A 26,313-nucleotide genomic window follows, 5' to 3' on the forward strand; every position below is an offset into this window, starting at 1 on the left:
CGAAGTTTACCATGACTCAACAATTCCACTACTAGATATCCTACCCAAGTGAAATGAAAACATATGTCCACAGAAATTATGCTCACATGTTCATAGCAGCATTATTCATAATAAGCCCAAAGTGGATACAACTCAAATGTCCACTGACAGGTGAATGGATAAGTAAAATGCAGTATATTCATGCAGAGGAATATTAGTCATCCATAAAAAGAATGAAGTACTAATATATGTTGTAATGTGGCTAAACCCTGAAAACATTCTGCTAAGTGAAAGAAACCAGTCACAAAAGACTACATGTTACATGATTCCATTTATATGAAAAGTCTAAAATAGACAAGCCAACAGAAATAGAAATATGATTAGTGGCTGTCAGGGGCTAGTAGGAAAGAGTGAATGAAAAATGACTACTAATGGATATAAAGTTTCTTTGCATGGTGATGAAAATGTTCTAAGATTAGACTGTAGTGACAGCTGCATAACTTTGTGAATAAAGTAAGTGGGTGAATTTTAAGGTATGCAAATTATATCTCAATAAAGCTGCTTATAAAATGATAAGCCAGCAACTAAGAAAAGGAGTTTGCATCAACCATAACTGACAAAGAATAAGGTAGAATTACCACCAACTTCTGCAAATCAATAACAAATAAACAGAAAAATGAACAGAATATGTAAACTTGCAGTTTGTAGTGGAAAAACTCCTAAATAACCAGTAACATTTGAAAATGTTTAAATTCATCAGTATACAGATAAACACACATTAAAATAAATATAATGTTTTATATCCTTTTGTCAATAGGTATAAAAGTGCAAAATACATAAAAAGACTTCAGTAATATAGAAAAAGGAGATAACCAATCACATTCTGCCAGTGGGTTAAACAGCAACATGCCTTAAGAGAAAATGTTAAACCCTTAAGGAGTATAATTTCCATCCCTTATGCTTTTCCTCCTACAAAACTACTTACATTCAATTTTTACCAGTTATGGAAATTTTAAAGAAAAATTATGCTGAAAGTTTAGTCATGAATCCTTCCTTCTAAAAAAGGTAATCACTTTAATATAATCTTGAAAAGAGAAAAAAATGGCAAAAATGGAGAAATGTTTAGCTAATGATTATGTAATGGAGAAAGAGACAGGGAGGATGTACTATGTGGTCTAGTAACTACAGACTAAGAAGTCATATGGGCTTCAAATCCCAACTCTGCCACTTAATGGTTGTATTTCCTAGGTAAATTATTTAGTATCTTTGTGCCTAAGTTAACTTATACCTATAAGTACTTACTGTAAGTACTTACTTCAAAGGGTTGTTCTTAAGTTTAAAGCTCAATATATGTAAAGAATTTAGAACAGTGCCTGGCATATATATACTGCTCACAAAAATTAGGGGATCAGGGAATATGCAGATACTCCAGTACTTTCAGCCTTTTGTATAGCGCATTTTCACCAATGAAATAAAAGTTGTTTTTGCAACTCATTTGCATAACTGAACAGCTTTCTTAGACTTTTCATTTGCTTTTCTGATGGTTCCCTCCCCCCCCCGAAGTGAGAAGTGGGGAGGCAGAGAGACAGACTCCCACATGCGCCCGACCATAATCCACCCAGCATGCCCACCAGGGGGCAATGCTCTGCCTATCTGTGCTGTTGCTCTGTTGCAACCGGAGCCATTCTAGCGCCTGAGGTGGAGGTCATGGAGCTGTCCTCAGTGCCCGGGCCCACTTTGCTCCAATGGAGCCTTGGCTGCAGGAGGGGAAGAGAGAGACAGAGAAAGGAGAGGGGGAGGGGTGGAGAAGCAGATGGGCATTTCTCCTGTGTGCCCTGGCTGAGAATTGAACCCGGGCCTTCCACACACCAGAAAAACCCTTCCACATGCCAGGCCGACGCTCTACTGCTGAGCCAACCGGACAGGGCTCTGATGTTCTTGTTTAATAAAAATACAATCAAATGCTTTTTTTTATTGCTTCATATTCATTTTGAAATATCCCCTAATTTTTATAAGCAATCAGTAAATATTAGAACTATGAAATAGTTCTAGTGACAACAACAGGGTTTTAAAATAAGTCTCTTCTCATCTAAAGATGAATGAAGATCTGCAGCACTATTTGCTATATTAGACTATAAAATGGAAGGTGGCTAAAGGATATATGGGAAGACATAATTATTAATAAACGTACACCATTACTAATCTTTGTATTTTGCTTGATTATTGAATTAGGAAAAAAAATCAAAATGGAAAAATAAAATAAAATATGCAAATAGTCATATACAAAGATAATATTCAAAAGAATTGTGATCTTTTCTAATCTTATGAAAATTAAGAAAAAGAATTTTACCTCCATTGAAAGTCACCTCTCCAAGGCAGTCTCTTGGTACTTTTGATGCACAGCGCTTATGGCAGTTAAATTTGCAATCTAAAATAAAATACTCATTTTACTAATTTATGCAACATTAGATATTATAAAAAACTTGTTTTGAATCACTCACAAATAGAGTATTAGAAATGACAATGACAATAAATGTTCTTCTACTAAGAACTCAGCACTCAGATTAATGGTCTGGTTTCAAATTCCAAGGCCACCCCTTAACAGTTATTTTAACTCCTCAGGGCTGTTTCTTTATCTGTAAAATGATATTAAAATGTCATTGGCAAGTCTGTGTTTCTTTCCCTTCCCTTCCCTTCTATCACATTAATCATTCCAAATACCCCTGAAGTGTTTCTCAGGATAATTAAATTCCTTTCCAATACATGTCAGGCCTTACTTTCAATTTCTAATTATTAGGACCTAGTACATATGCAGAAGAGACTGAGATTCCACAACCAGTTGTTAGGAATTAGTGAGGGCTTTCCCATACAACCTTATAATGAAGGCCTGAGCTTCTCATGTACTCGGTCTTCCATTTATCTATCATGGTTCTTTCCTGCCTACAGAGTTGACAGCCCTGCAGATCACTGTCAGGTACAAGCTGTTCAATATTACTCTGAAACTCAGTGGTTCTCAAACTATGGACCCCAGAGCAGCAGCAGCAGCAGCTGAGAACTTGTTAGAAATGCACATTCTTGGGCCCTACCCCAACCTACTACCATTAGCAGCTCTGGGAGTAGGGCTGAGAAATGTGTGATTTAATAACTTCTTTAGGTAATGCTAAAATTGAAACCCACTTCTTTTATCTACTAACATCACCTTTGAAATACTTTACCAGCAATAATTTCAAGTCTTGATTAAAAGAAAAATCCCTATGCCTGATCTGTAGTGGCACAGTGGATAAAGCATTGACCTGGAATGCTGAGGTTGCCTGGTCAAGGCACATACGAGAAGCAACTACGTACTATGAGTTGATGCTTTCCACCCCCCCCCACCCCCGCCTTCTATCAATATCTCTTTCACTCTCTCTCTCCTCCCTCAAAAATCACTAATAAAATCTGAAAAAAAAAGTATATAAAATTAATAATTTGTTGGATTATAAAACTTGCACTGTCTTTTTCAATGAGAGGCTCTGGGGAAATACATACATATTAATATATTGCATATATCTTAATTCATTTTTTTAAATATCAGAAAGTTTGCAAATTGTAAAAATAACAAGGTTTCCATTTTCCCTTTGAAAAATGTAGAGCCAAATTTGGGGCCCATCTGCAGCAACTATGTAGATTCTGAGGGTAGGCATTTTCATTTCTCTGTATTCCTACCCATTTTTAAAAATGTTTATTTTATTAATTTTAGAGAGAGAGAGGGACAGGAACATAAAGCTGCTCCTGTATGAGTCTCCGACTGGGGCCCAAACCAGCAACCTCTGCGCTCCGGAACAACTCACCAACCAACCGAGCTATCCCGCTAGGGCCCTACCCATGTTTTTAATACTTTGTTTATGCTTTCTTATATTTTATATATGCTCCCAAGTTGTCTTGTGGTTTTAAAAATAGTAAAAAATAAATAGATTACTGAGTGAATAAATGAATAGCTGTTCCTGGAACTGCATTTTTTTCTCAGATAATCCAGCATAACTGTTTTATCTTAACTAAATTATTTTTTTGTTCTTAGCAAAAGTGATAAGTATTTTAATTTTTAAGCATTTTAATTCATATTATAAAAATACAAAAATTACTAAAGTAAATTCTGATTGTTTTTGAATGATAACCAAAATAACTAGAAATAGAACCAACTATTTTCTGAACTAATATAATCACAAAACATTATCCTTTAAGAGCTGTAAGTAGTTCAACTAATCAACCAGTGGCAGAGTTAAATAATTTTATTTCAAAATTCATTAATTTGCAAAGTTATTTTAGTTCCTCTACAAAATATTGTACTTTTCTGCATATGGTTTTAGAATGTTTCTGTTCTGCTCAGCAGAACAGCACTATTTTACTACCTATGCGAAGATTATATGCTGGCTAGAATTTGTACATCTGTTATTAATGTTCTTTCCCAAAACATTCCTTAGTGGCTGCTTGCCAATACACTTTAGTGTTGATACTTTAAAGTATTAACATATATTAACTCATATTCAAAAGTAAGCTGTTGAAATAAAATTTTAACATGTAATTACGCCTGCCTGATGGTTATTAAATACTTGACAACAAATGTACAACCTGTTTTCCATTTGATGTTCCCCTATGCTGTCATATTTTACCAAGAAAATTTTCTTTTCTTATATACTTAAGTTTAATTTCTATATAATTATTTGATTTTGTAAACAGAATTTATTGTTACAAAGACCTCAACTTACAATGGCTTATTTAGATAAACTAATTTATTCAATTCTACAAATTTCAAATACTTCTATATAAAAAGGTATGGTACCAAGAACTGTTAAAATAATCACATGAAAAATAAGTATATAAGATTATAGAAAGATTACTTCTCATTTTCTGGCTTAATGATTAATAACGCATTTAAACTCTCTGCTTTGGTTTTCACACTATTGTATGGCATTGCTGAAAAGGCATAAAATTAAAAAAAGATAAAATCATCTTTTAAGAGCATAAAAACATTATATAACTATAAGAAAAGTTATTTCATTATTCTGGTAAAAACTTGATTCATTGAGATGTTTCTGGAATATGATCACAGTGCTTTGGGTTAGCATCCAAATATGGGTGGTCCCCAGTACAAGTGGCTTCTGCTACATACATTGTATCTGTTTCAGGAATGATAGTTTTTATACAACTCTCCTAGCTACATAATTAAAAACAAACAAGCAAAAAAAAACCCTCTTGTAGTGTGTATGAATATGTAATTAAAAAATGAAAGCATTATTTTATATCTTAGGTAGTGCCTAAGATATAAAATTTGAGTTTAACTAAACTCAAATATCAGCTTACCTGCTTACTATTTGCAAATATTAAGCAGCCATACCCCAGAGATCCAAATTCTAATTTTTCTATTTATATTCTAATATTATTTTAGCATAGTTCCTGGTATATAGTACACATACTGCAGACAGTAGTAGTAGTCGTAAGTATGTGTGTATCCTCTTTCTTTTTTAAGTTAACAACTATGAGACCCATTTCTTCACTTAATGTTTCAAAATATAAATATTTTAAACCTATAATTGCTAACAAAACAGATGTAAATTTTATTTAAGGAAAACATCCAATCCTACCTTTACACTGCATTCCTTGGCGAAAGAGGCCTTTCAGTAACCGCTTGCAGTACTGGCATATTGTGGGACGGGTGTAAGAGTGGACGGCAAACGTGTGCGGGACCTTCACTCTGCACATCACCATCTTCTCCATCCAGATTGGGCGACCACTCCAAGAAGGAATTCTCTTACTTGGTTCTTGGTGAACATGTGACTAAAACATAAGTAATTTCCATAAGTTTAAGTCAATATTAAAAATAAAATATTAAGAGCAGGGCTTGACCACAAAAGTCTTTTTTTTTCTCAAACACTATAGTCCAAAATCTAAAAACGTGGATCTCAGCAGTTTCCTTTGGAAGCTTAACCCTTGAGTGAGAAAAACGCAAAATTTCTTTGCTATTTGTGATTTTTAAAAAGGATACTTTCATCCTTATATACATACATTCACTGATTAGTTATTTGCCAGGCACATACGGCATTTTTCAAATAAAAAACAAACCCCTAAAATCAATTTATAACAGATGTTCAAATCCCTCCAAAAAACTTACCAACAAATTAATTACAGAAAAAGTAAGTTCAGAAAGCGCTATTACTGTACATGTTAAATTACTGAACACAGTATCTGAAAATATTTCTAAACAAGTTAATTTTTCAAACTTATTTTAACAAATAAAATATGTATATAAAAATTTAAGTCTAATTAATGATAATATAAACAATGGCAGATACAAAACTAAAACAACTCTACCCACAGTAATTATGCTTTAAGAAGTGCCTTGATCTTTTAAGTGTTTTCCAGTTATTTAGATTTCTCCTTTTTTTTGAGCAAAAAAGAAAATTAAAGGTGTTGATTAAAAATTTTTGTGTAAAAAAAAAAAAAAAAATTTTGTGTAACCTGAAGTATAAGTGGAGTTTTGCAACTATGGCTCTTTCTATATATACAAAAGAAATAATCAAATTATATGTCAGTTCAATGTGGCCCATCCCATTTATTCAACGTTGATTACCATAGGCCAGTCCTGACTCTATATGTATGGGGGGATACAAAAATGAACATAGTCCATGTCCTAAAGCACAAAATTCAAATACCTAACTATTTTCTAGATGAATTACAGATTTTATTGTAGCTACTTGCATCTTCATTGCTAGAACTGAGGTCCTGAGATCTTTCACACGCTTTCTATAACTAGTAATGTCTGTAACTCAGAAAAGCTGTCATTCTACACTGATATGATATGTTTAACCAAAGAAGGAAAAGAAGCCAGAGGAATGAATCGAGAGATTAGTATAAGGAAGGAAGAAAGAAAAGAATGGGGGTGGTGGTGGTTATTTTGAAGAAAGTAGGAAGAAGGAAAAGAAGAAAAAAGGGAAAGGCAGATGAATGGAGAACACCATAAAAAGAATACAAATATAGCCTCTGATGGATAGTTTTTCACTAATACGTAGGCAGAAATGTTCTAAAATGAATTCTGAAGTAGTTTAAGTAAAGTACAGAAAGAATGTCAATATCCAAACCAAACCTGCATGCTGTATCTGCCCAAGGTGTCCTGCTCTAGTCTCGCCCATCCTACATCAACGCTGTTATATATGGAGCATCTTCAGTAAAAGGAGCACCACAGTGATTCTGCAAAGCTAACAAAGCCAGTGGGAACCAGAAACAGATGTTTTAGGCCTTTGTTCATCCCTCCCTCCCTATTCTAATGGTGACTCAACCTCTGCTTTTGCTATTTTCATTGTGTTTCAAAATTTAAAACACACAAGATGGAATAAGACTAATTTAGCCAGTCATCATCAAATATATAAGATATCCCTATAAGGAAGAACTTTCCTAACAGATCCCTTCACATGACTGCCAATGGCCAGTTAGTGATCGTGCTTTGTCAGGTCCCACTGGGGCCAGGGTTTCTGGGACATGGTACAGAACATATGTGCGAGGACTGTGCCACAGCATGAAGTCTGGCACAACAGAACTCAGGAGGCTCTCATTGTGCAGCCACGTGGGAGTTAGTTCCTCTCTTTGGTTCAGATCTGAGGCTGTTCCCCTCTCCTCAGTGCCATCTCCTCTGTTCCTCCAATGTCTTCTTTTCCCACACTTCCTTCCTGATTGTCCTCCCTGAGCTCTTCTCTCACTGTACCTTCTTTCTGAGACTGCATGCATGGACTGATATGCTACTCTACAATTTCTACTTGTTCTAAATACTCTGCACAATCTAACAATTCAAACATGTCACTCTACTCCTTATACTTCCTTATGGAATTTTCTTCATCAGACTAAAACATAAGCTAATGAATTAAAATGTAATGTGTTGGCCTGGCCTGTGGTGGTGTAGTGGGTAAAATGTCGACCTGGAATGCTGAGGTTGCCAGTTTGAAGCCCTGGGCTTGCCTGGTCAAGGCACATGTGACAAGCAATCAATTAGCAACTAAAGTGAAGCAGCTATGAGTTGATACTTCTCACTCCTCCTCTCTCTGTAAAATCAATAAATAAAATCTTAAAAACAAAATATAATGCCTTATTCATCTGCTTTGGCCTGTTATTTCCTAACCTAGTAATACCCAACTAAGGGTAGCTGGCATACCAAAATCATTTGTAGAGCTCTTAAAAAGATATATCTGTATTCTACAGTCCCCATTCCTAGCTAAGTTTCCTGAGCAGTTCCATGTACAAAATACACTAACTATACTAGTACCAATCTTTTCCCAAGTTCTTGCATATGTTTTAATTCACTATTCTTAGTTCTATGTCTTCTTCTACTTTAAAAATCTCACATTGGGGCTAAACAATATGAAAATATAAGAGATTTTTGTGAAAGAATTTAACAAGCTTTTACCCTGGTGTCTCTGTTTACAAAAATCTTGTGACTAGGGTATCATGAAAACAGCCCAATGGCTTGATTTTACCATTCATTTTCAGAAGATCAAAGGATTTATAAAAGCAACTAAATTATAAGATTGTACCCTACAAACAAAAATGATTTTAAAATACTATCAAATAGTGAGAAAGTTATTTCTTCCTTGATCTATTACTTTTACACTTGAGGAGTACAATATATAAAAAAAGTAATTTATTTAAAAATAATCAGTTCTGGATATAATTCTAATATCACTTATTAATTTGCCCTATGATTTCAGTAAAGTCACTTGACCAGTCTGAGTCTCAGCTGTCTCATGGTCTATAGATAAACTGACTTATCTCACTGGAATACTAAGTATACCTACTAAGTACAAGGTAATGCACTGGGCATGGTGGGACACCCAAAGATATGAACATCACCCTACCCACACTATCAGGAAGTCTGAAAGTGTTACATGGCATTCAGAAAATAAAATAACTTCTAGTAAGAGGAAAGTCAGGAAAGGTAGCTGTTTAGGTACGTCTGGAAAAAACACTCAGGATAGAGAAGAGCAAAGGTTAAGGGGAACAAGGATGTGTTCAAGGAATGTCGAATATTACAGATGTCAGAAATATAGAACATATAAAGGCTTCCTGGTGAGGAGTTGTGTATTAAGCTGCAGTGTAACAAGACGGTACAAATGTAGTGTGTAATATGAAGTAAAGTATGGAGATCAGGAGTAGGGATTCTGGTTAAGAGGCTAATGCAGTGAGGTTCAAGTGATAATATGATCCCAAAGTATACAAAATGCAGTTCATTACTCTTGATAAGCCCTGTCTCCATAACACATTTTAAGCTTCTTAATTGCAGGAATCTTCCCGTTCTTTAGTATAAAACTTATGTTCTAAAATGAGGTCATAAACCCTGTACAAGATAAGGAATAACCAGTACGGTGCCGTTCTTATTACCATAGAATACCCACCTCTTCATTGGGAAGGGCAACGTATTCAGTTTGTAGAGGTCTTGGGACTGAGAGGCCAGGTCCTGGCAGAGACACATTCGACAGACGCCTCTTTCTTACTCCACTACAGTTATTTGGGATCTTGAAGGCGCATCGTTTATGATAATTTAATCCACAGCCTAAATATATTTTAAAAGGTAAAAAAAAACAAATGAAAAAAAACTTTACTTCCATGTTACATAAAAAAACAGGTGCTTCTTTTATTTATTTTCTCTGGCAGCAATAGTTAACCAAATAAAGAACCCAAATGGGGCCCTGGCCGGTTGGCTCAGTGGTAGAGTGTCAGCCTGGCATGCGGGAGTCCCAGGTTCGATTCTTGGCCAGGGCACACAGGAGAAGCACCCATCTGCTTCTCTACCCATCCCCCTCTCCTTCCTCTCTGTCTCTCTCTTCCCCTCCCGCAGCCAAGGCTCCATTGGAGCAAAGTTGGCCCGGGCGCTGAGGATGGCTCTGTGGCCTCTGCCTCAGGCACTAGAATGGCTCTGGTTGCAACAGAGCGATGCCCCAGATGGGCAGAGCATCGCCCCCTGGTGGGCGTGCCGGGTGGATTCCGGTCAGGAGCATGTGGGAGTCTGTCTGACTGCATCCCTGTTTCCAACTTCAGAAATACAAAAAAAAAAAAAAAAAAAAGAAAGAAAGAAAAAGAACCCAGATGGCAGGCTGAATGGAAGCTAAAAAATTCAAGAAAAGGAAATATATAAGGTTTATTTAGAAAGGTTAAGTTAGCCAGAGTGGTAAATCTTGAACTATGGACCCCAAGTGTAACAGCTCCTGAGAATTTGTTTTGTTTTTTCGTATTTTTCTGAAGCTGGAAACGGGGAGAGACAGTCAGACAGACTCCCGCATGCGCCCGACCGGGATCCACCCGGCACGCCCACCATGGGGCAACGCTCTGCCCACCAGGGGGCGATGCTCTGCCCATCCTGGGCGTCGCCATGTTGCGACCAGAGCCACTCTAGCGCCTGAGGCAGAGGCCACAGAGCCATCCCCAGCGCCCGGGCCATCTTTGCTCCAATGGAGCCTTGGCTGCGGGAGGGGAAGAGAGAGACAGAGAGGAAAGCGTGGCGGAGGAGTGGAGAAGCAAATGGGCGCTTCTCCTGTGTGCCCTGGCCGGGAATCGAACCCGGGTCCTCCGCACGCTACGCCAACGCTCTACCGCTGAGCCAACCGGCCAGGGCGAATTTGTTGGAAATGTAAATCACTGAGCTCTGCCCTAGACCTAATGAATCACAAACTCTGGGGATGAGGCCTAGCAAGTATGTTTTAAAAAGTCCTCAAAGTGATTCTGGTCATGGTAAAGTTTGAGAACTACTAGCTTAAAGCACTTCAACAAACTGTGGTCTGTGTACCAAATCCTTCCCATGACATGTGAAAATTACATGAAATTCAAATTTCCGTGTTCATAAAGAATTTTACTAGAACTTGGCATGCTCATTTTTTTTTCACACTACAACAGCAGAGTTAAGTAGTTTCAACCACATGGCCAGCAAAACTTAAAATATTTATTCTGGCCCTTTCCAAAAAGTATATTGATCATTCACCTCAGGGTTTCTTAAATAGAAATGTGCACCTCATCCTATTCCCTAGCAATTCTAATTTAGAACAACTTTGTTGTTGCATGAAAAAGACCAATGGTTTAAGATTATAAGGAAGTTATTTATTGAGCCTCTACTTAGTGCCAACTATTTTACCCATATTGCCTTATTTAACCATTTACTCTTCATGAAACCAGTGGAGTAGGGTACATTTTACAGAACTACCAGTAGAAGACCATAACATACACACACATATATATATATACACACATATGTATGCATATATATATACACACACACACACACATATATATATATATAAAACACTATGTTAGGATGGGACTTTTCTTGTTGACTCACATTTTCAGCTAAGGCCCCCAAATCTTAGGACAAGTATAATAGTTGTTGCATATCCTCATATCCTTCTAGGATCAGAGAAATGATCCTCAGAGAGGATTAGAAAGTTGCCCAAGAATACAACCCAGTGAGTGGTAGAGCAAGGACCAGAGCCTAGAACTCTCTAATTCCAAACCTGGGTTACTACCTAGTCATCAACTAATGATATAATTCTTTTATTGATGATTAGAGAATAGAAATATGAAATCCTATTTTCAAATGATACAAAATTTAGAACACATACCTTCACATTTCAGTCCCTGACGTACCAGTCCCCAGAGCATCTCACCACAATAATCACAAAAAGTAGGAGCTTTGTAAGAATGTACATAAAGGGTGTGTGGACGAATCTGGAAGTCTTCTACTGTGGCCAAAGCTTTTAAAAAAGAAAAATTTTAATATAAATATTATTATATTTATAATTGTTATTAGCTTAGGAATGTTGATCATGTTTATTTCTATCAAACTACAGAATCATTTTTTCTCTGAAAGTTTCATCTGACCATAAAAATACATTATTTTCAGCATTTAATATTGTGGGTTTGTTTTTGTTTTTTAAGCGAGAGAGAAGACATATAGAGAGAGAAACAGAGAAGAAGGGAGAGAGATGAGAAGCATCAAGTCTTTGTTGCAGTACCTTCATTGTTCATTGATTGCTTTCTCATATGTGCCTTGATGGGGGCGGAGGACTACATCTGAGCCAGTAACCTAGGACTTCAAGCCAGCAACCTTTGGGCTCAAGCCAGCGACCCTGGGGCCATGTCTATGATCCCACATTCAAACCAACCACCTCATGCGCAAGCCGGTGAGCCTGCACTCAAGCCATCGACCTTAGGGTTTTGGACCTGGGTCCTCTACATCACAGACCAATGCTCATCCACTGCACCACCGCTTGGTTAGGCTAATCTTGTGGTTTTTAAACTTTATTTTAGGAAATTCATCAGCTTCAATTAATTTCAGCTCCAAAAGCAAGTCTATAAATAGATATTTTGATCTCCAAAAGCATTTGCTCATAGTGATAAGACTGGATTGCAAATCATTGTTAGGTTTATTTTAGCCAGTAAAAAACTATTTAACTTGGTCTGACCTGTGGTGGCACAGTGAATAAAGTGGTGACCTGGAACACCGAGGTCACCAGTTTGAAATCCTAGGGTTGCCTGGTCAAGGCACATATGGGAGTTGATGCTTCCTATTCCTCCCCCCTTTTCTCTCTCTCCTCTCTCTCTAAAAATTAAACAAATAAAATCTAAAAAAACTATTTAACTTTATACTACATTGTGAAATAGAACACTAATGTAAAATAATGCAAAAAACTGTGGAACCTGACCTCAATTTATAGTAATGTTCCTGTGAGAAATCGTCTCAGTCTAACTTAAGAAGCTCTCAGGATATGCTCTGTTGTCTATAGTCCTAGTGGTTAAGAGGGAGTCTTCTCTCCCTCTTAAGCAAATGAACAGTAGACCTACAGGTCGTTAGAATCCACAGTGGCCTGATGAAGAGTCCATAACAAAGAAGGGATGGATGTGAGCATGACCTCCAGGGAGCACAGGGAGTGAAGCTCCTCCAGAGTGAAGAGGAAGACAAAGACCGAGAAGTGTACAGACGTTTGGGGTTGCGGTATAGCACATAAATGATCAATGCAGGTGCTAGATGAATGGGAAGGATCAGGGACTAAAGTAAGAAAGACGTTGGTCAGAGAAAATCTCAAGAACAGGCTGCAAAAATGATCTGAAAAGAGGAAAAACTGGTGGCAGGACTGGAATCTGGGCTGGCTTTCCTTTTCCTTCCTTCTTCTCCATCTCTTCCTTCCCTCCCATCTTCTCATTCTTTTCCTCTCTCCGCCCCTTACATCCCTTAGTCTCTGCCAAACAAGGAGTTTTGCATGCCTACTATATGCATTCTTTGTTCCTTTACACTCCTCACTAACAATCCTGCCCACCTGCTATTGGACGAGATTTAAAATAACAGGAACTAAGGAACAATGAAAGGCAAGAGTGGGAAAAAGGAAAAAGGAGGAAAGGAGAGAGGTAAGAAAATGCCCACTGAGAACAGCAAGGGAAAATGCATTATTTGTCATGGAAACAATCAGATTTGCAGCTGCCTCTTTCACATCTTCATTACTTTTTTCTCTCTTTCTTTTTACTGATTTTCTTTCCTGAATCCCAATTTTCTTCTTTTAAACTCTTTATAAGAACAGGGGGAAAGGAACAGAATTTTAATACAATTATATTACTTCTTTGACTCAAAGAAGAGTATATTCCTCTTCTAGTTCAATCGATAACCCCCTTTGCTTAGTAATACTCAAAAGAAGTAGTACAGGGCTTATTTTTCTACTTTCTCATCTATGATATAATCTTTCTGAAAGTAAACATATGGTATCCATTATGATGGATGAAAGAAGCAAGCAACTACGGTACAAGAGAAAGTATAACTGAACATAGCATTCTGTACAAAAATTAAGGTTGCTGAAAAAAAGGGCAACAAAACAAAAGAAGCTATTTACTTACCTGAAAGAACAACTTCTACTAGGTCTCCTTCATGTATTTCATCGGCTGAGGTAATCAGCTGCAAAATATTTTCTGAGTTCAGGTCATGGCGAAAGAGAAGTATTTTGTCATACATGCCAAAAAATCCACACTCTGGAAACTGCAGGAAAATAGGCTTATATCAGTTTAACCATTGCTTTCTCCTTTTGAAGTAAATGTCTCAATTTTAAAAAGACTTTTTTTTTTTTCTATTTTTCTGAAGCTGGAAACGGGGAGAGACAGTCAGACAGACTCCCGCAAGCGCCCGACCGGGATCCACCCGGCACGCTCTGCCTACCAGGGGGCGATGCTCTGCTGCGACCAGAGCCACTCTACCACCTGGGGCAGAGGCCAAGGAGCCATCCCCAGCGCCTGGGCCATCTTTGCTCCAATGGAGCCTTGGCTGCGGGAGGGGAAGAGAGAGACAGAGAGGAAGGAGGGGGGGGTGGAGAAGCAAATGGGCGCTTCTCCTATGTGCCCTGGCCGAGAATCGAACCCAGGTCCCCCACACACCAGGCCGACGCTCTACCGCTGAGTCAACCGGCCAGGGCCTTAAAAAGACTTTTAAAGTTAGTTTTTAACCTAACACTGTCCATTTGCTAACAATGCTACTAACATCTAAAAGATCGGTCATGTATTCAAGCATCCTGGTTAATTTTCAAGTTCCACATTATACTAAGTGAAATAAGAAAATCAGAAAAAGCTAAGAAGTACATGATTACACACATAGGTGGGATATATAAATGAGTCATGAACATAGACAAAAGTAAAGTGGTTACCAGGGGGAGGGGGTTGGAGGGAGGAGAGTAAAGAGGGACAAATATATGGTGACGGAAAATGAGCTGACTTTGGGTGATGAGCACAATGCAATCTACAGTTCAAATACTATAGAGATGTTCGCCTGAAACCTATGTACTCTTTTTAAAAATTTATTGATTTTAGCCAGAGAGGAAATGGGGGGGGGGAGGGAGAGAGAAAGAGGAAGAGGGAAAAAGAGAGAGAGAGAGAGAGAGAGTGAGAGAGAGAGAGGAACATAGATCTGATCTTGTATGTGCCCTGACCAGGGATCTAACTGGGAATCTCTGAGTTTCAGGCTGATGCTCTAACCCAGGGGCAGTCAACTTTTTTTATACCTACCTCCCATTTTTGTATCTCTGTTAGTAAAATTTTCTAACCGCCACGGGTTCCACAGTAATGGTGATTTATAAAGTAGGAAAGTAACTTTACTTTATAAAATTTATAAAGCAGAGTTATAGCAAGTTAAAGCATATAATAATAATTACTTACCAAGTACTTTATGTCAGATTTTCACTGTTTGGCAGAATAAATCTTTATAAAACAACTTACTATAGTTAAATCTATCTTTTTATTTATATTTTGGTTGCTCCACTACCGCCCACCATGAAAGCTGGAACTCCCACTAGTGGGCAGTAGGGACCAGGTTAACTACTACTGCTCTAACCAATGAAACCTATGTACTCTTACTGATCAATGTCACTTCATTAAATTTAATTTTCTAAATAAAATTATTTTTCAAGTTTAAAACAGAAAAGTAAACTGAAATATAATCAATACTGATCTTAATAACACATCTCTTAGAAATGTAAGATTTTTTTTTTGTATTTTTCCAAAGTTAGAAGTGGAGAGGCAGTCAGGCTCCCACATGCGCCCGACCGGGATCCACTCAGCATGCCCACCAGGGGACCATGCTCTGCATATCTGGGGCGTTGCTCTACTGTAGCTGGAGCCATTCCAGCACCTGAGGTGGAGCCCATGGAGCCATCCTCAGCACCTGGGCCAATTTTGCTCCAGTGGAGCCTTGGCTGCAGGAGGGGGAGAGACAGAGAGGAAGAAGAGGGGGAAGGGTGAAGAAGCAGATGGGCGCTTCTCCTGTGTGCCCTGACCGGGAATCAAACCCAGGACTTCCACACATTGGGCCAACGCTCTACCACTGAGCCACCGGCCAGGGCCTAGAAATAGAAGATTTCTTTATTCAGTTATTGGTGGAGCATATGAGCTTAAACTTATTGCTACCCTATTTTATATAGATGAAAGATAAGCAGTCTTTCCTGCCCTCTAGGACTGAGCTTCCTAGATGGTTAGCCATCAGCTACAGGCAGTTACTTAAATTTAAGTTAATTAAAATGAAATAAAATTAGAAATTGAATTCCTCAGTCACTACAGGCAAATTTTGGACACTTTGGTTACCACGACAGTGCAGATAGAGAACATTTCCATCACCATAATAAACTGAACAGTGCTGGTAGGTCAACAATTCCTAACTCACAGTCACAAGAATTCCAAAACTCCAATATTTTTTGCCATATGCATCTGTAACAGTGGTAGTCAACCTGGTCCCTACCGCCCACTAGTGGGAGTTCCAGCTTTCATGGTGGGCGGTTAGCAGAGCAACCAAAGTATAAATAAAAAGATTTAACTGTAGTAAGTTGTTTTATAAAGATTTATTGTGCCAAACTTAGCGAAAATCCGACATAAAGTACTTGGTAAGTAATTATTAGTATATGCTTTAACTTGCTGTAACTCTGCTTTATAAATTTTATAAAGTAAAGTTACTTCTCTACTTTATAAATCACCATTACTGTGGAACCCCGGTGGGCGGTTAGAAAATTTTACTACTAACAGAGATACAAAAGTGAGCAGTAGGTATAAAAAGGTTGACTGCCCGATCTATAGCATCTAGCATGTATCTAATATTTTCCTTTATCCATTGTAATAATAAATACACAATTCATTATGGTACCTTAAAAAAACAAAAAAAACTTTGGCCAGAGCAGGAGACTTATAAATCTGTTCACATTCACCCTAACAATATTATTTCAATGCATCTACGTTTTGTGACTATAGTGCTGAGACACTTTGAGGATTAGTATACCAAGAACTAAAATATGAAGGTATGTGCTCTAAAATTGTTTACAGTTATTAAAGTTATTTAGTGAGAATTTTAATTACTTGCTTTATAAAATAATTGTTTAAATTTTAAATCAATTAATAAAAGAGAGATCACCTGCCTTGGGAAATGCTGCTCCAGATAGTTCAAATTTCTTTAGTTAATCTCAGAATGGTATGTTCTCACCGTAGTTTCTCATAGGCTATCCTTTACTGAAGTGATGCAGTAAGTCACTGCCCTACACAGAATGGCTTGATATGTATTGCTCACACAAAACTGCATTTAGTACAGGGACGTTGGTGAGGATATGGTTCACCTATGTGATGATAATCTTTCTTTGTGAAGACCGATATAAAAAATTTTTCTGGTTGGCTTTATAATATGAACAATTTGATCATGTAACCATGTTCTCTTGTTTACTTTGTCTACAGCAAAAGCAAAGCCAAATTTGTGGCCCATTTCCAGCATTGGGCTACATCTTACGGCAGGTGTTTTAGGTAGTCTGAACCAAGCTAGCTTCATCTTAATACCTGACCTTAGTTTCCTCATTAAAAATTCTTATATATATCTCAAAAAAGGTGTGAAATTTTTTGAATAAATATTTTAAGCCTGACCAGGTGGTGGCACAGTGGATAGAGAGTCGGTCTGGGACACAGAGGACCCCGGTTCGAAACCCTGAGGTCGCCGGTTTGAGGGTGGGCTCATCAGCTTAAGTATGCGGTCACTGGCTTGAGTATGGGAATCACAGACACGACCCCTGGTCACTGGCTTAAGCCCAAAGGTCACTGGCTTGAGCCCAAGGTCACTGGCTCAGCTACAGCCTCCTCTAATCAAGGCACATATGAGAAAGCAATCAATGAATAACTAAGGTGCCACAACAAAGAATTGATGCTTCTCATCTCTCTCCCTTTCTATCTGTCCCTCTCTCTATCCTTTTTCTCCGTTTCTCTCTTGCTTAAAAGGCAGTGGTGGCCCTGGCCGGTTGGCTCAGCGGTAGAGCGTCGGCCTAGCGTGCGGAGGACCCGGGTTCGATTCCCAGCCAGGGCACATAGGAGAAGCGCCCATTTGCTTCTCCACCCCTCCGCCGCGCTTTCCTCTCTGTCTCTCTCTTCCCCTCCCGCAGCCAAGGCTCCATTGGAGCAAAGATGGCCCGGGCGCTGGGCATGGCTCTGTGGCCTCTGCCTCAGGCGCTGGAGTGGCTCTGGTCGCAATATGGCGACGCCCAGGATGGGCAGAGCATCGCCCCCTGGGGGGCAGAGCACCGCCCCTGGTGGGCGTGCCGGGTGGATCCCGGTCGGCGCATGCGGGAGTCTGTCTGACTGTCTCTCCCTGTTTCCAGCTTCAGAAAAATGAATAAAAAAAAAAAAAAAAAAAGGCAGTGGTGCAGTGGATAGAGTGCCGGACTGGGATGCAGAAGACCCAGGTTCGAGACCCCAAGGTCGCCAGCTTGAGCACGGGCTCATCTGGTTTGAGCAAAAGCCCACCAGCTTGAACCCAAGGTCACTGGCTCCAGCAAGGGGTTACTCGGTCTGCTGAAGGCCCGTGGTCAAGGCACATATGAGAAAGCAATCAATCAACAACTAAGGTGTTACAACGCGCAATGAAAAACTAATGATTGATGCTTCTCATCTCTCTCCATTCTTATCTGTCTGTCCCTGTCTATCCCCCTCTCTGACTCTGTTTCTGTAAAAAATAAATAAATAAATAAACAAACAAATAAATAAATAATTTTTTTAATGGAAAATAATGACAAAAATAAACTGAAGACTTTATTTGTATTTTTTAAAACCTGGATAAACAATGGAAAATACAAAAATATTTAGAAGTTTTATAGTACGAATTATTTTTTCAATTATTTGTGTTACCATTAATATTTATAAAACTGTAGCAGTACAGTGGATAGAACACTGACCTGGGATGCTGAGGCTGCCAGGGGCTTGCCTGGTCAAAGCACATATGGGAAGCAACTACTATGAGTTGATGCTTCCGGCTCTGCCACTTCTTTCTCTCTCAAGAAACAATAAATAAATTTTTAAAAAATATTTATAAAACATAATATGCTTTAAACACATATATAACACTATAAGAATTTTCAATGGAAAAGATAAAAGTGAATATAGAGAATCAAAAAATTTTAATTAGCGCCCTGGCCGTTGGCTCAGTGGTAGAGCGTCGGCCGGGTGTGCAGAAGTCCCGGGTTCGATTCCCGGCCAGGGCACATAGGAGAAGCGCCCATTTGCTTCTCCACCCCCCCCTTCCTCTCTGTCTGTCTCTTTCCCTCCCGCAGCCAAGGCTCCATTGGAGCAAAGATAGCCCGGGCGCTGGGGATGGCTCCTTGGCCTCTGCCCCAGGCGCTAGAGTGGCTCTGGTCGCGGCAGAGCGACGCCCCGGAGGGGCAGAGCATCGCCCCCTGGTGGGCAGAGCGTCGCCCCTGCTGGGCGTGCCGGGTGGATCCCGGTCGGGCGCATGCGGGAGTCTGTCTGACTGTCTCTCCCCGTTTCCAGCTTTAGAAAAATACAAAAAAAAAAAAAAAATTAATTAAATTTTTATTTAAATTTTAAATTTATTATTTTTTTTATGTGAGAGGAGGGGAGATAGTGAGACAGACTCCCCCATGCTTCCCGACCTGGATCCACCCAGCCACCCGTGGGGCTTGGGCCAATGCTCAAATCAGCGAAGCTATTTTTAGCACCTGAGGCTGATACACTGGGACCAACCAAGCTATTCTCAGTGCCAGGAGTCAACTCTTGGACCAACCAAACCACTGGCTGTAGGAGGGGAAGATGTGGGGGGTGGGGGTGGGAAAAAAGTGGGAGAGGAGAGGGAGAGAAGAGGGAGAGAAGGGGAGAGGGAGTAGCAGATGGTTGCTTCTCTTGTGTGCCCTGACTGGAGATTGAACCCAGGACATTCATATGCCAGGCCAATGCTCTATCCACTAAGCCACTGGCCAGGGTCAAAATTTAAATTTTATTAAATTCTTATTATTAAATTCTACAACATCGAATTGGGTATAAAATATCCCCGTAACTTGATTGCAACAATTCTCAAGGATTAATAAGAAAGGATTCTACAATACATTTTTTTTTTTTTTTACAGGGACGGAGAGAGAGAGAGTCAGAGAGGGGAATAGGGACAGACAGACAGGAATGGAGAGAGATGAGAAGCATCAATCATCAGTTTTTCCTTGCGACACCTTAGTTGTTCATTGATTGCTTTCTCATATGTGCCTTGACCGGGGGCCTTCAGCAGACCGAGTAACTCCTTGCTGGAGCCAGCGACCTTGGGTCCAAGCTGGTGAGCTTTTTGCTCAAGCCAGATGAGCCTGCGCTCAAGCTGGCAACCTTGGGGTCTCGAACCTGGGTCCTTCTACATCCCAGTCCGACGCTCTATCCACTGTGCCACCGCCTGGTCAGGCCACATTGCATTCTTATAAAAGTAAAATCTCTAAAAATATTTGTATGGATAAAATCCATGTTAAAAACTCTCATTTTTCACATGTCTGCTCAGTGCATGGCATTGGCCCTGTGGTTTGGAAAGACAAAATAGTCCTTGTCTTCCAGGAACTTACAGTGTAATAGGAAGATGGAAATAAACACAAATACCATACAATACGATAAGGAAAATGCCAAAAATGAAAGATAACTGAAATTCTACATGACAGAATAAAAAATTTTAACTGGGAAGACAAAATACCACTTTTAACAGTGATATTTGAGTAGAATCATAAAAAGAGAAGCAGGGCCTCCATGAGCAGAAAGTGAAAGTGAAAGTATAAGGGTCACGGCTGAGAAAGTACATGGTAACTGGGCAAAGTGGACCTCTGTGACTGAAGAATGCGGTGGGAGTCCTGGGTAGCAAGGGGGTAAAAATGCACACAGGAGCTCCACGGGGGCCATTCTAATAGAGGAACTTGGAGCCAACAGAGCTGGGTTTAAGCTTTTTTACCTACTAACATGGCATCACCTTAGATAAGCTGCTTACCCTCTCTATGCTCAGTTTCTCATCGTAAATTGGGAATAACAAGAGAATGGCTATATTAAGTTCTTGGAAAAATTAAATTACATGACAGCTATAAAACAGCATTGTGATCAGTTAATACTAGTGGTTCATATTATTCTTCTATATTCAAAAGTGAGAGACAAAGGGTCCCAGAACAAGGCAGTAACATGATCAAATCCTTATTTTAAACAGATAATGCTGACAGCACTTTGTAGCAGGGACTGGAACAGGAAGAGACCAGAGCCAGCTTCTGAGCAAGGCTACTGAATGGTCAGGAAAGAGGTACCAAGGTATGGATTATACAGTAAGAAGATGGACAGCAAAACAACAAGGAACACTTATCTCTAGAGACTATCTTTGGTAATTATATAGATCATTACTACAGCCGATCCTTGAATAATGACATTTCATTATACTGATGAGATGCTGTGGGAATTTTACTCTTGTTTATAACTTGTAAAATTGGTTTTATTATATAGTTTCATTTAAAGTCATAGAACCTGTCAATGACATTAAGGACTTACTGGTATTTAATGTATTACCTGGGCCTGACCAGGCAGTGGCACAGTGGATAGAGCGTTGGACTGGGACGCAGAGGACCCAGGTTCAAGACCCCGAGGTTGCCAGCTTGAGCGTGGGCTCATCAGGTTTGAGCAAGGCTCACCAGCTTGAACCCAAGGTCGCAGGCTCAAGGAAGGGGTCAATCGGTCTGCTGTAGCACCCCGGTCAAGGCACATAAGAAATCAATCAATGAACAACTAAGGAACTGCAACGAAGAATTGATGTTTCTCATCTCTCTCCCTCCCTGTCTGTCTGTCCCTCTCTCTTGACTCTCTGTCTCTACCATAAAAAAAAAAAAAAAAACAACAAAAACAAAACCCTGGGGCAATGGTTCTCAGAGCAATTTTTCCCTCCAGATGATATATGGCAATATGTTGACACACTTTTAGTTATTACAACTTGAGGTACTGGCATGCAATGGACAGTGACCAGAGATACTGCCAAACAGCCTACAATGCACAGGACAGCCCACAGAACAAAGAACTGTGACCCAAAATGTCGACAGTGCTGAGGTTGAGAAACACTGATCTAGGGAATAAGGGAGTCAAGAGTATAGAGAAACTGGAAAATGTGGAAGGAAGTTGACAACCTTCTGAAAACTAGACATGCCCATATTTCCTTCCCTAGCCTACCTCAACCTTGATTAAAAGAAGAGGAAATGAAAGAAACAGCAAGAGCTATCAGGGTAGAAGCAAAATAGGGCTTTAGTATGGCCACTTTCCAAATCCCCTAGGCTTTTCTGGATTTGCCTTCTACAGACTGTCAATGACTCTGCAAAATGAAGTCTTTTCTCAGTCCACATGGAAAATTAATAGAACTTCATCATAAAGTTATCAAATTCCCGGGAGAGACAAGATGGCGCTGGAGTAGGTGGACGCACCAGCATCTACCTCCCAGAACCAATGTGGATTACAAACTAATTTTATGAACTATCAGCTGGAAAAACCAACTTTGGACTAAACTAAAAGGACTCTTCAACCCAGGAACGCTGAAGAAGCCACCCAGAGACTGGTAGGAAAAGCGGAAACGCGGAGAGGGCTGCCCAGCTTCTCGGAGCGAACTGCAGCAGGGAGAGACTCACGTGGCGGGAAGTGAGTTTAGCAGAGGGGAAAGGGTCCTGAGCCCCAGGAACAAAGCCCCAGCCTGCAGCCCCAGAGCCCAGAAGAAGCGTAAGGACAGTATTTAGCTGGAAACAAGTCAGGATACTGTTTGTGAGACAGTCTGATTTCTCAGGCCCAGGATCCTTCTTAAAGGGACCACGCAGAACATCTCTCTCAAAAACAATCACCTGGGGCTCCTGGGGATGGAGGGAGAGGGGAGAGGAACAGAGTAACAGGAAGAGAGTGCAATCTAGGAGGCATAGGGAGAAACATTTTGAGAGATAGCCACCCTAACCCCTGGGATGAGGCACTCCCCAAAGCTGAAGTGAATATTTCCCCCGGAAACAGCAATACCAGCAAAGGGAAGCAGGAGAGCAGCCAAACAAGCTCCCCCGCGGCATTCAGAGCAGAGTCGCACAGAAGGAGGGAGCTTTCGGGTCTACAGTAGTGAGTCTTAGGGTCCGAGCTGCAACGCCCCCACCCACGCGGCTGAGGGTGCGCTGGAAGGCGGCCAGCAGCCGGAGACAAAAGCGCGGTTCTGCTGGCAGGGTTGGAAGCCGGCTGGCCACCAGTGGGCTCAGGTGTGAGCTCAATCTTGCCCGGCTAGGGAGAAGGGGGCGTGCAAAAGCGGCCAAGCTCAGCTGCCGGCAGCCTGTAATCCAGCCTCCGGGAGAAGGGCGGGAACCCCGGAAAGGGTAGAAACCAGCCCCGGGGCTAGGGCAGAGGAGCACATCCCTGCCCCGCCCGTCCAACCCAGGCTTGCGGTCTGACTTGGTAGCCTGCTCCTCCCGCGAGGGTGGAGCCAAAAGCCCAGAAGAGGCGGAGTTCCACTACGAAGCTGAGCTTGGGCACGCAGCCCTGCCTGGTGGTAGAGCCAAGGCTAGCAGCTGTTCCTTGAGTGGGATCATCCTGCAAAGGCAGGGCGAAAACTCGGAAACAGGCGGAGACCCGCAGCTGAGCAAAGGTGCTCGCCAGTGCCCTCAGGACTGAGCATAACGTCACACACGGGGGCGGGGCAAAGGCCAAGGCCACCAACCCTTGTGCACCCGAGCACGTGATCACAGACACTCTTGTGAAGAGAAAATGCGGAGACAACACAAATAAACCAAGAGAAATCCCCAGAAAACGACCTAAGTGAATCAGATTTAACCAAATTACCAGATGCAGAGTTTAAAATAACGATTGTTAGGATGCTCAAAGATATTAGAACCACCATAGATGGCCATTACGAAAACCTAAATAAAGAGATAACAAATATAAAAAAGGACATTGAAATAATAAAAAAGAATCAGACAGAAATGACAAATACAATATCTGAAATAAAGAATACAATGGAAGGAATTAAAAGCAGGATGGATGAAGCAGAGAATCGAATCAGTGAGTTAGAGGACACAATAAAGGCACGGAAGCAGAGCAGAAAAAAGAAAAGAGTCTCAAAAAGTCTGAGGAAACTCTAAGAGAGCTCTGTGACAACATAAAGAGAAATAACATCTGCATCATAGGGGTTCCTGAAGAAGAAGAGAAAGAACAAGGGATAGAGACTTTGTTCAAACATATTATAGCGGAAAACTTCCCCCAATTAAGGCAGGAAAACATTTCACATGTTCAGGAAGCACAGAGAACTCCATTAAGGAGAAACCCAAAGAAACCAAGACACATCATAATTAAATTACCAAAGCTAAATGATAAAGAGAAAATATTAAAAGCTGCTAGAGAAAAAAAGACTATCACCTACAAAGGAGCCCCCATAAGGATGACTTCTGACTTCTCAACAGAAACACTTGAGGCCAGAAGGGAATGGCAAGAAATATTCAAAGTAATGCAGAACAAGAACCTACAACCAAGACTACTTTATCCAGCAAGGCTATCATTTAAAATTGAAGGAGAAAAAAAAAGCTTTACAGACAAAAAAAAAAACTCAAGGATTTCACTGCAACCAATCCAAGGCTGCAAGAAATGCTAAGGGACCTGTTGTAAACAGATCAAAAGAAAAAAAGAATATAGCAAAAGAGAAAAACAGTTTTAAAGAAAAAAAAATGGCAATAAACAATTACATATCAGTAATAACCTTAAATGTTAATGGATTAAATGATCCAATCAAGAGACATAGGGTAGCTGCATGGATAAGAAAACAGGACCCATACATATGCTGTCTACAAGAGACACACCTTAAATCAAAAGATGCACACACACTGAAGATAAAAGAATGGAAAAAAATATTTCACGCAAATGGAAATGAAAAAAAAAGCTGGGGTAGCAATACTTATATCAGACAAAATGGACTTTAGAACAAAGACCATAGTTAGAGATAAAGAAGGTCACTACATAATGATAAAGGGAGCAATCCAAAAGGAAGATATAACCATTATAAATATCTACGCACCTAATATAGGAGCACCTAAATATATAAAGCAGACTTTGATAGACTTAAAGGGCGAGATCAACAGCAATACTATAATAGTAGGAGATTTCAATACCCCATTAACATCATTAGATAGATCCTCAAGAAAGAAAATTAACAAAGAAACAGCAGACTTAAAGGACATATTAGATGAACTTGATTTAATAGATATCTTCAGAACCTTTCACCCTAAAACAGCAGAATATACATTCTTTTCAAGCGCTCATGGTACATTCTCTAGAATAGATCACATGTTAGGGCACAAAAGCGGGCTCAACAAATTTAAGAATATTGAAATCATATCGAGCACTCTCTCTGATCACAATGGCATTAAACTAGAAATCAACCACAATAGAAAAATTGAAAAACATTCAAACACTTGGAAACTAAATAGCATGTTATTAAACAATGAATGGGTTAACACTGAGATCAAAGAAGAAATAAAAAAATTCCTAGAAACAAACGATAATGAGCATACATCAACTCAAAATTTATGGGACACAGCAAAAGCAGTCCTGAGAGGGAAGTTTATAGCATTACAGGCATACCTCAAGAAGCTAGAAAAAGCTCAAATAAACAACTTAACCCTGAATCTAAAAGAACTAGAAAAAGAACAGCAAGTAAAGCCCAGAGCTAGTAGAAGGAAGGAAATAATAAAGATCAGAGCAGAAATAAATGACATAGAGGCTAAAGAAACAATACAGAGGATCAATGAAACCAGGAGCTAGTTCTTTGAAAAGGTAAACAAGATCGATGAACCTTTAACAAGACTCACCAAGAAAAAAAGAGAGAGGACTCAAATAAATAAAATTAGAAACGAGAGTGGAGAAATAACAACTGACACAACAGAAATACAAAATATTGTAAGAAAATACTATGAAGAACTGTACGCCAAAAAACTAGACAACCTAGATGAAATGGACAAATTCCTTGAATCATATAATCTTCCAAAAATCAATCTGGAAGAATCAGAAAACCTAAACAGACCAATTACAACAAATGAGATTGAAACAGCTATCAAAAAACTCCCAAAAAAGAAAAGTCCTGGGTCTAATGGCTTCACAAGTGAATTCTACCAAATATTCAAAGAAGAACTAACTCCTATCCTTCTCAAGCTATTTCAAAAAATTCAAGAGGAAGGAAGACTTCCAAACTCCTTTTATGAGGCAAGCATAATTTTGATTCCAAAACCAGGCAAAGACAACACAAAAAAAGAAAATTATAGGCCAATATCCCTGATGACCTTAGATGCAAAAATCCTCAATAAAATATTAGCAAACCGGATCCAGCAATATATGTAAAAAATCATACACCATGATCAAGTAGGATTTATTCTTGGGAGGCAAGGCTAGTATAATATTCGCAAATCAATCAATGTGATTCATCACATAAACAAAAGAAAGGAGAAAAACCACATGATAATTTCAATAGATGCAGAAAAAGCATTTGATAAA

General features: G+C 39.6%; 1 protein-coding gene across 2 annotated transcripts in view; it reads right to left on the reverse strand.

Moving 5' to 3' along the window:
* PRKD3 (protein kinase D3) overlaps nucleotides 1-26,313 on the reverse strand; it is an 87,685-nt gene that overhangs the window by 31,130 nt on the left and 30,242 nt on the right. For both annotated transcript variants that reach the window (XM_066266926.1, XM_066266924.1), the window contains 5 exons: nucleotides 13,873-14,011; nucleotides 11,610-11,741; nucleotides 9,396-9,553; nucleotides 5,601-5,793; nucleotides 2,330-2,407 (listed from right to left, as the gene is read on the reverse strand). In XM_066266926.1, the coding sequence (XP_066123023.1) occupies nucleotides 2,330-2,407; nucleotides 5,601-5,793; nucleotides 9,396-9,553; nucleotides 11,610-11,741; nucleotides 13,873-14,011 (700 nt within the window). The remainder of the gene's footprint in view (nucleotides 1-2,329; nucleotides 2,408-5,600; nucleotides 5,794-9,395; nucleotides 9,554-11,609; nucleotides 11,742-13,872; nucleotides 14,012-26,313) is intronic.

This window comes from Saccopteryx bilineata, chromosome 3, assembly GCF_036850765.1.
Source record: "Saccopteryx bilineata isolate mSacBil1 chromosome 3, mSacBil1_pri_phased_curated, whole genome shotgun sequence".
Taxonomy (NCBI): Eukaryota; Metazoa; Chordata; class Mammalia; order Chiroptera; family Emballonuridae; genus Saccopteryx; species Saccopteryx bilineata.